Below are 13,082 nucleotides of genomic sequence, written 5' to 3' on the forward strand. Positions count from 1 at the left end.
CTTAAGAACTGTTCACTTTCAGCTGTCACAGAGGGTAACTGGGACCAGGCTTAGAAATTATAATACTTGATTTAACTCAACAGCACTTTTTCTCCCCTTGTGTTTGTATTACTCTAGCAGTCCTCTGTAAATACTCAGAGCATTCGATTTCATGTCAGAAGAAGGAGTCAAAAAATGCCCAAACTGTAATCTGTTAGACATAGTTACTTTGTAGGATTTTACACTATAAGGGGGAAAGTTTCGATGTGCTTTGAAATGAAAGAAGAATTAAGTTGTGTTTTTATCTAAATGAATTGGCATCTTTATATGTAGGGGAAGTTATATTGGTAAATGTTTGTTTCAAGAATCATGACTGGGAAACATTTGGCAGTTTATTAGAGAAGTAAATGTTTTACACACAAGGACAGGATCTGCATGTATGCCTGTGGTTCTGGGTGTCTAGTGAAGGCTGTTTTAGGTGACTGGTGGAGGGAGGGAAATGCCCTAGTGATACTGGAGCCAGAGCCATGTCTGCCTTACACAGAGAAGGCTGCAGCCACCTGTTCAACCGTTTGCACACCTGTAGACTGAAGCTTCTGGAGGACGAGCGACGACCGCCAGGTGAGTCAGTCACGCTAATGAGTTATGTGTTCTGTGACCTCCTGGCCATTTGCATTTCTGGAAGAATAGTGGGCTGGGGAAATACCTGGGGAATCTCTGGTAGTGAAATGCTTTGCAATCTTCCATTTAAACTCTGAGTTTAGACCTAAGGGTGATGCGTAAGGGTAAGTGAACGTGGACTCAATACTGGTCTCCAGAGGACTGTGGAAAACTATCAAGTACGCATATTCCTTGGAGTTGTCATACGGAAACACATGTGCTTAAACTTCTAGCCACGGCCATTTTTCTACAGTCTGCTAGGTTTTATGTAATTCAAAATGCCTGTCCGGGCAGGGTTGGATCAGCTACGGGGCGAATTGGCTGAGAGTAGCTTTAAATTAGCCTGGAACTCTCTCCCCTGTCCTACCACTAATGGTGCACTTTTAGACTTCAAGTGTAAGCTTAAGTTTGTCTGGATCTCTGGCTCATTTGTTTGTGGGCAAAGTAAATATATTCTTGTCTCTTTCCCTTTTATGGTCCGGGAACAGCTGGAGACGGACAGGGAAATGTGCCACATTTCACAGGATGGGTACTCATGTGCACTAAGCTCTCTACCTTGTAGCCATTTTCACCATCTGTCTTTTTTTTAAATTTCGAGTACACTACCCAGCCAGCTGCATCAGTTGATGGCAGTTGGATGATGTGACTAGATAAGATGATGGCTCCAATCCATTCTGTCAGGGACAGCAAAGGACACTTGTAGAAAAGGTTGGGTGCTGTCACAGATGATATCATCACGTCCCAGAGGTTAAGGATTTACTCCATGCATTTCTAACTTCTCCTGAATAACCTGTGATGGATCTGTCTATGTATGGATCTGGGCTACGAGCTCTGTATTTATTTTTCCGTAGACTCACTGTTAGATGTCAATGGCATGGAGAGTGTTAGCTAGAGAGCTGAAACCTGTCATTTCCAAGGTGGCATCTGTGTGACTGTGTCAGGCGGCCTCCCTGCATCTGGACCTGATGCTATAGGCTTAACATAGTGTGGGTAGAACATACTTCATATTAAATGGAAACAGAGGAAACTTTTAAGACCATTGTGTGCCATCAGGGCCCATGTAAATTATTTTGAACTAATTGCCTTTGAACGGCAAGTCCTGGAATGTGCCAGGGTTTAATCATACACTGTAAAACATTCTTGCTCCTTTGTTAGTAAATAATCCTAATTCATCATAGGCTTGTTTGTTTGTTTGTTTGCTGCTCATTTTCTTTTAAATGTTTAAAGCTACCCCGCCCCCAAATTGCTGATATAATATTTGTTATATAAGATTTGCTAGGGGGAGCATAAAAGAGATGGTAAAAATCACCTGTAAAGATCAGAACCCCAGAATAGTTGCTATTAGCATTTGAATGTATAGTCTTCTAGCCTTTTCTTCTATGCCCATGGGCAGATTATTCTTTTGCATGATTTTTAAACAAAAATAGACTTGCTGTGTACATAGTGTTTTGTAAGCGGCTTTTAACTTAGCGATAGACGACGAACAATTTTCCATGTCATTATATATTCTTCTACAACCTTATTTTTAACAGTTGAATACTATTCCTTCATATGGATTTAGCAAAATTTCTTCAGGCAATTCCCTACTGTTAAGACATTTTGTGGATTTCCAATTTTTCACTATTAGGAACAACACTGAGTTTAACATAAACTAATGGATAAATAGTTACAGAGTTAAGATTATTTTCTTAGGACTCATGCTTAGAGGTGAAACTGTGGCATCAAAGAATATGCATGTTTTTAAGTTACTTGTTTTGCCAAATGGCCCTCTTATCAGCAGTGTAGGGATATAGTCTCAGTATACTGAGTATTATTTTAAAAATTCTTTTCCAATTGTATAAGTAGAAAATGGTATCCCCCTCTTGTGTTAATTTAAGGAGGCTGTGTCAATGGTCTCTCCCTTACGGCTATTGCCAGAGCAGCCTGGAAATATCATTATGATGACATACTTCCCAAAATACCAACAAGGCTAAAAGTCTAGTCTCCTTTCTCAGATTGGAGCTTTTGCCTAGAATGTTAAAAGCAGCCACATACTTCCACAGCCGAGTCTCAAAATATCTGCCCACATAAACCACAATACATAAAGTTGTGAAGCATGCTAATGCAATCCAGACTGATCATTGACTGCTATAAGAAATGTCTTCTGGAAATCTGAGCTGACAAGTGACACTGGGCAGGATTTGCTATGCTGCTAAATAGCATTCCAGTAACTGTCCCAGAGTTTCAAAGTATTCATTCAGTGAAGTGGCCCCGATTTTTCCCCCAAGCTATATTTGTACCTGCTCTTATGCAAAGTTCAGCAAAAGTCCAAAGAAGCAAAGCCATTAGTTTGAGAGAGTAAGATCTGGCTGTGGATTTATTCACTGAAGCATTCTGGGTTTGTGGCGTTGGCCTACCCCCAACCAGACCAAGGTTCCAGCTCTTTTATTTAATGTACAGACCATGATTAATTGACATTTAACTCTTCAGAGAGCATGACCAGATTCAACACATGTAGACTTTCTAACCCTCCATGCGATATGCTAAAGTACTTTATGTTAACTCTGAGATATTTAACTCTCTCCACCGAGTCACTCACAAATTGTACTTTTTGGGTGATCACATAGATAAAAGTCATTTATTCTCCAGCAATTATTGGGACAATGACTATGCAAACCACTGTGCCAGATGCTGGGCATGTAATTTAACGTAAGCCAATTGAGTCAAGGTTTCCAGTCCACATGGAGTTATAATCTCTGGCAACAAATGCTATGCCAGTGCAGAGCAGAATCCAGTAGGCTCCTCTCCTACTTGTTGCTGTTTGTAGTTTCTTCCATGACATGCTTACACCAATTCTCTGACACTGATTGGGTGTCCTACAATTCAATTTGGTTCTGACTACTCAGAGTTAGCAAAGACTCCGGAACTTAAGGGCTCAGTCTCAGAAGACTGCCCCACTTCAAATGCCAACTACAAATTACGCGTGTCTCCAAGCCACCCACACTTTGGCCTGGACAACCACAAATTTAAGGTTTCCCATGATCCTCTCTGATAATTTTCTGGAAGGCTCACAGAACTCAAGAAAGTTCTGTACTTACAATCGCTGTTTTATTATAAAGGATACAAATGAGCAGTCAAATGAAGAGATTCCTAGGGAAAGGTCAAAGAGGCTCTTGAGTTCTGGTTCCACAGGAGCTCTGGTTCCCGTGGAGTTAGGGCGTACCACGCTCCCAGTGCATCAGAAAGTTCATGAACCAGGAAGCTCCACTAACCTCCATATCCAGAGTTTTTTATATGGGATTCCATTATGTAGGCATGACTGAATAAATCATTGGCTATAACTGAACTCAATCTCAGACCCTCTGGCCTCCCTGGAAGGTCAGAGCTGGAAGTTCCTACCCTGTCCATATGTGCATAGTCTTTCTGGTGTGGCCAGCTCCTGCTGAAACTATCTAAGGACCCACCCTGAGTTGTCTCGTGAGCATAACAAAGACACACAACTATCAGTCAGGAAGTTCAAAGGGTTTTTGAAGTTCTGTGTAAGACATGAGGGGCAAAGACCAGAAGTATGTCTTATTATATCACACTTTGACCAGGAGTTTCTGAATGTGTTCTGTTTTTAATATCAAGACAGTTTTCTGGACGTCAAGGAATGTACACACAGAAATTAAGAAACACAGACTAATACTCTCAACCATTTATTTATTCAATGCATTTTTACTGAATACCTGCCAAGTACTAGATGCTCTATGAGACCCTGGAAATGCAAAGATGATTTTCTCCCAAGGTTGTTTTCTATCATGTCTTTTCTGAGGAGTTCAGTAATAAGAACTAAGCTAATGATACTTTTTCAACTTTTTTGGGTGAGAGAAAAAATGATTCGATTTCATAGTATTCTGGCTTTGCTGCATTTATCTGATGATGTTTGTATTTTAGCCATACTCCTTTAGAGGGTTTTAGAAGGCACTGAGTCTAACTGAGAACTTAGTAGCAATAAATATAAAAGCTAAGCTGTGCCTAGTTACTGTGCCATCAAATTTGATCTGAATCTAAACCAGAGAAATCAAATTACATTTAGATTGTTGTGAATGCACTATTTCCCTTAAGCATATTCTGTGAACATTTGTGGATGTACTTAATTTAGAACTCTTAAAGAATTTGTGTTGGGGATGAAGATACAGCCATGAGAAAGGGAACCTAGCAGTATTGTACAACTATATATTGCCTTTTTAATGAAAAGATAACATGAGAAAAATATACATGTTATGCTTCTTAAAATACATTTGTTTTAGCTTCCCTTTTTTTGTGATTCTAAAGTAATGATACTTCATAGACAACATGAAATCTTCTGGGTGATACATATTTAAATGAACTAAGATTAGAGGAAGAAGACCACATATTTCTGTTTTTCTTCCGCTAAAAAGGAGCCTTAGAGACGCTCAAATGACTTTTGTTCTATCTGCAAAGCCATTATTGGCATTTAAAGGCACAGATTGGTAGAAACAAATATAGACCATTTAAAAATAATTAGAAATGAGGAGAATTCATGTTCTATTAGACTTTATCATGTTCAAGCTTGCCCCCAGGACAGGAATCTTTTCCATAACAATCCTTTCTAATAATTGACACATATGTGAGGATTTGGAAAATATGTATAATGACTTAAACTTCATTTTCCCACCTCATACTCATGAAAATGGCTGCTATCAAAATAATAGAAAATAACAAGTGTTGGCAAGAATGTGTAGAAATTAGAACTCTTATGCACTGTTGATGGGAATGTAAAATGATGCATCTGCTGTAAGGCAGTTCCTTAAAATTACCATACGATCCAGCAATTCTACTTTTGAGTATATACCCAAAAGAAGTCAAAGCAGGGACTCAAACAGATACTTATACACCAGTGTTCATACCAGCACTATTCACAACAGCCAAAAAGTGTCTGTTGACAAATGACTGGATAAACAAAATGTGGTATGTACATACGATGGAATTTCTTCAGCCTTAAAAATAAAGGAAATTCTGACATACGCTACAACATGGATGAACCACGAGGACATTATCCTAAGTGAAATGAGCCAGCCACAAAAAGATAAACACTGTGTGACTCTACTAATATGAGATATCTAGAGTAGTCGTTCATAGAGACAGAAAGCACAATGGTGAGTTATTGTTTAATGGTACAGAGTTTTCGTTTTTCAAGATGAAAAGAGTTCTGAAGATTAACGACACAACATTGTGAATGCAGTTAACACTACTGAAATGTACATTTAAAAATAATTAAGGTGGTAAATTTTATGGCTCATGTATTTTACCACAATTTTTTTTTCAAGTCATAGCTGCTCAAAGCTCCCCCTAGTTACATTTCTGAAATTGGACTTAAAAAAAAAAAAGCCTTCATTTTCATTTTTCTTACATCACTTATGTAAAAACTCCAAAAGAATTTGGAATAGAAGGGAACTTCTTCAACCTGATAAAGAAATTTTACAAAAAACTGACAGCTAATATAGTATTTTCACTATCGGTCAAAGACTTAACACTTTCCTATGAAGATCAGGAAGAAAACTATAATCATTTCTATTCAACATTATGGAATAGGACTGGAGGTCCTACCCAGTATATTAAGTTAAGAAAAAGAAATAAAAGGCTTATGTGTTGGAAGGGAAGTGGTAAAACTATCTTTATTCACAGATGATTGATAGTGTAGAAAAATCCTTAAGTGTCTCCTAAAAAAATACAAGACCTAATAAATTAGTTTACCAAGGCCACAGGATAACAGCATACAAAGTAGTCAACACACACACACACACACACACACACACACACACAAAGTATTTCAATATATTAGCAAATAATAATTGGAAATTAAAAGTTTAAAGTATTTTCTAATAGAAAAAAAGGAAATACTTATGGATTAATTGAATAAAATGTGTGCAAGACTTGTACACTTAAAACAAACATTGCAGAGAGAAGCTAAAGAAGATTGACCTAAATGCACGAATTGGAAGGCTCAATATTAGTAAGATGTCAATCCTCTCAAAATTGATCTAGAGAGTCAAAGCCATCCCCGTCAGAATTCCAACAGACTTTTTTTTAGTTGACAAGCCAACTTAAAATTTAAAAGGAAATGTAAATAACCTAGAATAGCTAAATCAATCTTGAAAACAAAGAACAAAGTTGACAACTTATACATTTGGATTTCAAGGTATAATAATCAAGATGGCATAATATTGGTATAAGGAAACTGCTTATTGGAACAGAAGAGGGAGCCCGGAAATTGACCCATTCATGTATATATATGATCAGATGATTTCTGACAAAGATACCAAGATAATTCAAAGGGGGAAAATAGTCTTTCCTGTAATGGTCCTGGAACAAATGGATAGACACATTACTGAAAATGAAGCTCATTACCTACCATACACAAAAATTAATTTGAGATGGAATATGACTAAAATACAAAAGCTAAATCTATAAAGCTTCTAGGAGAAAACATAGGAAAATGTTTTCACAAAATTAGATTAGGCAGTTTTAGGACAGAACAAAAAGTTCTAATCCTAAAAAACAGATAAACTATCAACATTAAAAAATATCAATTCTTTAAAGAAACATTAATAAAAGAGAAGACTGTAGGAAAATATTTATGACACATTGATCTGATAAAGAATTTGTAATCAGAATATGTAAAGAACTCAGCATAAACAATTTGATTAAAACATGGGCAAATGATCTGGCATACACTTCAAAGAGGATGTAAAAAGGGCCAATAAGCACATCAAAAAAAGCTCAATATAATTAGTCATTAAGGAAATGCGTATTAAAACCACTGAGATACCACATCACATCATCAGCATAGCTAAAATTTAAAATGCTGATGACACTATGTGTTGGGGAGAATGTGGAGCAACCAGAACTCCCATTCACTGCTGTGAAATGGTGTGACCACTTTGGAAAATAGTCTGGAAGTTTCTTATATAGTCAAATCTATACCTACCCTGTCATCTAGCAATTCCATTGTTAGACATTTTCCCAACAGAAATAAAGATGATACAGCCATAAAAAGCTTGCACAATAATGTTCACAGCAGATAATATTCCTGTGAGCTCCAACATGTGAATAATCCAAGTGTTTTTAAGCAGGTAAATGGATAAGAAAATGGTGATATATTCATACACCAGAATGCTACTCAGTAGTAGAAAGAAATGAATTTCTGATGCATGTAATCACATGGATGAATCTTAAATGTGTACAGCACTTTGGGGATGAAGACAAGAGGCTGACCTTGTGGGATGAAGGAACAAGATCATGGCACACGTGTAACACACACTCCATTGTGCCACCACATGTGGCTAGTGTGCTCCAGCAATAGCGTGCATTTTAATCCTTGTTGCTATGCTGTGTACGGAAGGCCATGTACTGAGGATGCTGTGCACAGCTTAGATGGTAAGCTCCACGCGGGGACCTATACGATCCCTTTCAAAACTAAGATTCTGTGATTTGCCCATAATTATTTCATTCACGTTGAACATGTACAAGTTCTTTGAGTAAGTTGGGTTTATGCCTGGACCACACCACAGCACTAATATATCACTTTTAAACAAAGCACGTTTGTAAAGTGTCTGTCCTATGTCAGACACTGTTTTAAGCACTTTTCTTATGTTAGCTCATTTCTTTATAAAAGCCTCATGAGGTAGATAATGTCAAGATCTCATGGCTGGAGTCTTCAGCCAAGATGCTAACCCAAGAAATCCGACTCCAGAGCCTGTGCTTTAACCCATGTTCACTTCCTCTTAAGGGGCACAAAATATATGCTCAGCTAAGTAAAGGGCCTGAGTAGATGGCTGGCCTCTGAACTCAGTTTGTGGTTCAGTTGTTTAAAATGTGTTGTTATTGACGTCACCCGTTAATTTCTATGTAAACTACTAACCACATTTAACTGTCTCCCAAAAGGGTGTGTTTGATGCCAAATAGGTGAGAATATACAACTGCATCAGTGTAAACACGTCAGCCTAGAGAAAGTGGCCTGCTTCTAGGCTAAACGGAATCATTTAAATTTAAATAACTGCACAGTCTACCTCTCTTACACTGCATGCAGTGTGAAAGTTAGTGATGTGTCACTTTTGGAACTGGCCCAGTGTGGCCTTGGAGAGATGGTTTGAGTTTTGACAAAAGAAGCAAGTAGTATCCAAAACTCCAAATTTAAAAGGGGCTAAATAATAGTCATTATTATATTTGACTTTTTTATTTAAACTAAAGACTACTCAAAGTACTGGCTCAATCATTGTATTAAATCATTAACTTGACTTGAAATCTTAACATTAGGCAAGATAAATTTCACACCTGCGTTTATTTTTCATGAAATCTGTTGGTAAATCTGGCATAATATCCAAAAGCCAAGATTAAAAGTGCAGTAAATACTTGTGTTTAGTAAGAAACTGCATTTCTTCTGCCCAATGACCAGATATCTCACCCTCTGTGCATGACAGGAAACAAGCAAGAGGTAATAGGAGTAAGATCCATACTTTTAACAAGGGATGAGAGTCCGAAGATATCTTTTGATACTAACTAAAGCAACATCAAAAGAGCATATAAATCATGCATCTGTGAGTTGAGCCAGGAGAACAGGTGTTAAATTGGAACTGAGGAGACGGGACTTGACCTATACATTCAAACAGGAGAGAGAGGGAAGAGCTTTTGTAAGAGCCCTGTATCACTGTAGGATGAGCTTCAGGTCTTGAAAGGACCCCAGGCTGACAGGACACAAATTCTTTTCCCTAGGCAGATTCCAAGAAACTACCAGACCTCTGAAAACTACAGCTCAGTAACTTGATCATTCCTCTGTAGTAGGGATCCAGCTAGGTGGAGAAACCATACTTCAGACCTCTATAATGACTGGTTTAAGTAATTGGCACCAAATCTTTTCTTGTGGTGATAAAAGGAGGTAATTCATAACAAGGAGGGTTGTTGCCATCTAGAGAGAAAAAAGTAAGGAGAAAGTCTTTGAATGTTGGAAATGGACCATTTTGGTCTGCAAAGAAATTAAGTTGCAGATAAAGATTTGTGTGTATGTTTTTATAAGTTGAGAATGGGTAAGGCACATAAACAGCCCTACAGATTATGAGGTTCTGTTTGTTTAACAAGATCCAACTTTGTTGTAAGGAGCTTCATTCTCAAGTATGGATTCAAGTTTTGGTGTTATTTGCCACATTTTCTTTTTGAAAACTGAACAAGCTAGAATGAATTAGTAGTAGGATGTTTTGATAGTGGGATGAAGCCACTAAGTAGCTTTAGAAGGACTTGTAGAAAACAACTAGCTACAAATTTAATGGAAAAAATATAGAAAACAAATTTGCAAAAAACACCATAATCGATTTGCCAAACTTCTTTCTATCTTTGTGAACATTGTTCACATTTTAAGGCTTAAACTCATAATGTTGTTATTGTCCATTACCAACTTCATTGCAGGGAATTAATGCTTCCTAAATAAATCAATATTTTCTTGCCAAGAAGTTCAACCACGTGATTGATCTTCATAAGTCCCTGAATATTAGGGCTTCAAAGACCCCATAGTATAATTGATTTTACATATTAGAAAACTGAAACCAGAGGACAGAAGTAACCTATTCAAAGTTAGTAATTAATGCAGAAATCTGCGACTACACCTCCAACTACAGCTATCTAAGAATTTTATGGCATAAGGGCCATCATTGTTAAAAGTTTCTAAAATGGTTTTAAAAAATTAAAACTAGATAAACGGGTTTTATATCATTTTTTTAAATATTCATAAAAGAATATTTTGTAAAAAGATTATTACATACCTGGTATATAATAATCCTAATATTAACCACGTAGTGAAAGTTATGAGTATATAAGGGAGGAGAGAAAGGAGAAATGGGAAGAGTGGAGGAAGGGAAATATGTGTAGGGAGGCAAGAAAGGTGGGTGTTAGTGAGAAGTATGGAGCCAAATGGAAGCAAAGAAAGGAGGAAGAGATGGAAGCCAAATGGAAGCAAAGAAATGAGGAAAAGATGACTTTTATAAAAAGGTCCAAAATGTGGTACATACATTCAATAGAATATTATTCAGCCTTAACAAGGAATGAAATTCTGATATGTGCTACATATCAGATGGATGAACCTATGGATGAACCTTGAAAACGTTATGCTAAGTGAAATGAGTCAGACACAAAAACATAAATATTGTATGATTCCACTTATATGAGGTAAATAGAATAGTCCGATCATAGAATCAGACAGTAGAATAGTGGTCACCGAGGGCTGGGGGGAGAGTAGAATGGGGAGTTAGAGTTTAATGGGTACAGAATTTGGGATGATGGAAAGGTTCTCTAGATGGATGGTGGTAATAGTTGACACATCAATGTGAATATATCTAATTCACTGGATTATACATTTAAAACGGTAAATTTTATGTTAGGTATATCTTCCCTCAATAATAATAAAAAAAGACATTACATAATTACAGTATCTCCTCTAATCCTTTTGTCTTGTCTTGTCATAATACTTCAATGATCATGATAGCCTGAAGGAAAGAAAATAAATAAATACAAAGGAGTGTTCTCAGTTTTCCTGAGAATTTTTCAAGTCATATAAATTTATAAAAACAGAAAGCTTTTCTCTTGTAATTTTCTTTAGCATGATGAACAAAATGTTTCTGGTAAGGTTTACAAATTGCTACCTGGCCTTTACTCCTCCCAAACTAGTTCTAAATCAGTGCAATAACCGTCTGTGCAGAACCACCTCCAGCAGGGAGCTGGTTATTCCTGCTCCATCTCTGTGCCCCAAGGGCCAGTAGGCCATTTCAGTGACGGTGAACGTCAGCCTGCCAGGCTCTGCGAGTGCCCGAGAGGAAAATGAGGTCCTGGCCTTCCGGCCTGTGAGCGCCTCAGGTGGCAGCTCTGCTCCTTTCTATCTGCCTACACCTCCGAGGTCTTGTTCTGAGTGGAAAAACATCCAATTTATTCCTGTGGAAATGGGAAAACAAGGAGTGTCTTCTCCTGCTTGCTCAAAGGCTCAGGACAAAGGAGAATAAGTTTAAGGAAAAGTGATTTGGAATTGGGAGAAGTTGCAACCAAGTTTCATCATGTGTCCTGTGTCTTTGGAATCAATGAAGAAATTTAAAAATAATGTGCTTCTTTACTGAAGAGGAAGAGCTTAAATGTATCTGAATCAGGTATATGAAGCTACATATCAGCTATATCGACTTATGAATAGTCTTTGTGAAGAGTGATTTAATTCTTACTAATAGGATTTGTTGTATCAAAATCACTGCTAATGTAGCAGTACAGAAAACACTAGAGAATTGCTTAAAATTACTCTAAGGACACCATTTTAAACCTTTGCATGTGCCTGTTTACTAGTATCTTCAACATGCTGTGAAACCTAGACTCTATTTCCTCCTTCCTCAGCAGAATGGAGAGACCTATTTCTAACATAGGGAAGCATTTTCACACTGCAAGTTATTCTGAGGGGAAAATATGTGATTTATAAATGCTGTCAAATGAAATATGTATTTCCAAATGGTATTGAGTTGACCAAGCACATCTCAGGACATAGTTTGCATCTTTATTACCTCATGGGAATCAATGAAGGAATAGTGTAGAGCAAGCACGAACAGCTGTTGCTGGCATTATCTATCCACAAATCCCATATTTGCATTTGCTGCTCCTAAACATAGTCAAGAAAGCAAAGATTGCAAGTGACTGTCACAAACGCACACAGTAGTTTCATTTATAGATAAATCTAATAACACCTTCAAACTATGGAGAAATGGGTATGCTCTGTCAAAAGTAATACTTTCTTCTGAGTTATTTTTGCCAGTGGCTGAAAAAAATTTTGACATGGAGATTTTGAATTGCTAGATTCCTCTTCAGAGTCACATACACACAGAAAATGGTAAGAATAAGTGAAGCATCTTGCAGTGTTTACAGATGGCAAAAGTACAGGAAGACTCACACAGCCTGGGATCACACCTCAACCAGGCTTGTACAGACCATGAAAGAAGGAGAGCTTTCATAGCCAGAGCAGACCACAACTTCAGAAGAGAAGAAGCTGTAAAAGAGTCATTTAACTAACAATAATAGAAACCAGGAGGGTGTCTTTCTTACAGAAAAAAAAGCAGGAGATTGGACTCTGCTCTCTTGCATTTTAGTCCCAGATCTCTAAGTCCTACCTGTGTGACCTTGGGCCCATCTTGTAATTTTAGAGACTTAGCTCTCTCGTGATGCAAGAGTTTAATAACTTACCTCTTGAGGATCTTATCATGTAATAAGAGCTGCAGTTCACTGAGCATTTTGTATGTGCATTTTACCTAATTACCTTGCTTACTCCTTACAACAATTCTATGAAGTTTGTCCTAATATCCCCATTTTACAGAGCAGGAAACCTGGGTTCAGTGGGATCAAATGACCTGCTCTAGCTCACAATTAGTAAATTGAGGCATTGGAAT

The 13,082-nt window shown here is 37.4% G+C and overlaps 1 protein-coding gene across 4 annotated transcripts in view; it reads left to right on the forward strand.

Annotated features, from left to right (window-relative positions):
• Nucleotides 1-13: 13 nt before the first annotated feature.
• RANBP3L (RAN binding protein 3 like) overlaps nt 14-13,082 on the forward strand; it is a 45,428-nt gene continuing 32,359 nt past the window's right edge. For 2 of the 4 annotated variants that reach the window (XM_081053790.1, XM_081053789.1), the window contains exon 1: nt 14-600. In XM_081053790.1, coding sequence (XP_080909916.1) covers nt 507-600 — 94 coding nt within the window. In that variant the 5' untranslated portion in view covers nt 14-506. The remainder of the gene's footprint in view (nt 601-13,082) is intronic. The other 2 variants (XM_081053788.1, XM_081053787.1) reach the window with 2 other exon arrangements.

This window comes from Rhinolophus hipposideros (genome assembly GCF_964194185.1).
Source record: "Rhinolophus hipposideros genome assembly, chromosome: 7".
Lineage (NCBI taxonomy): Eukaryota > Metazoa > Chordata > Mammalia > Chiroptera > Rhinolophidae > Rhinolophus > Rhinolophus hipposideros.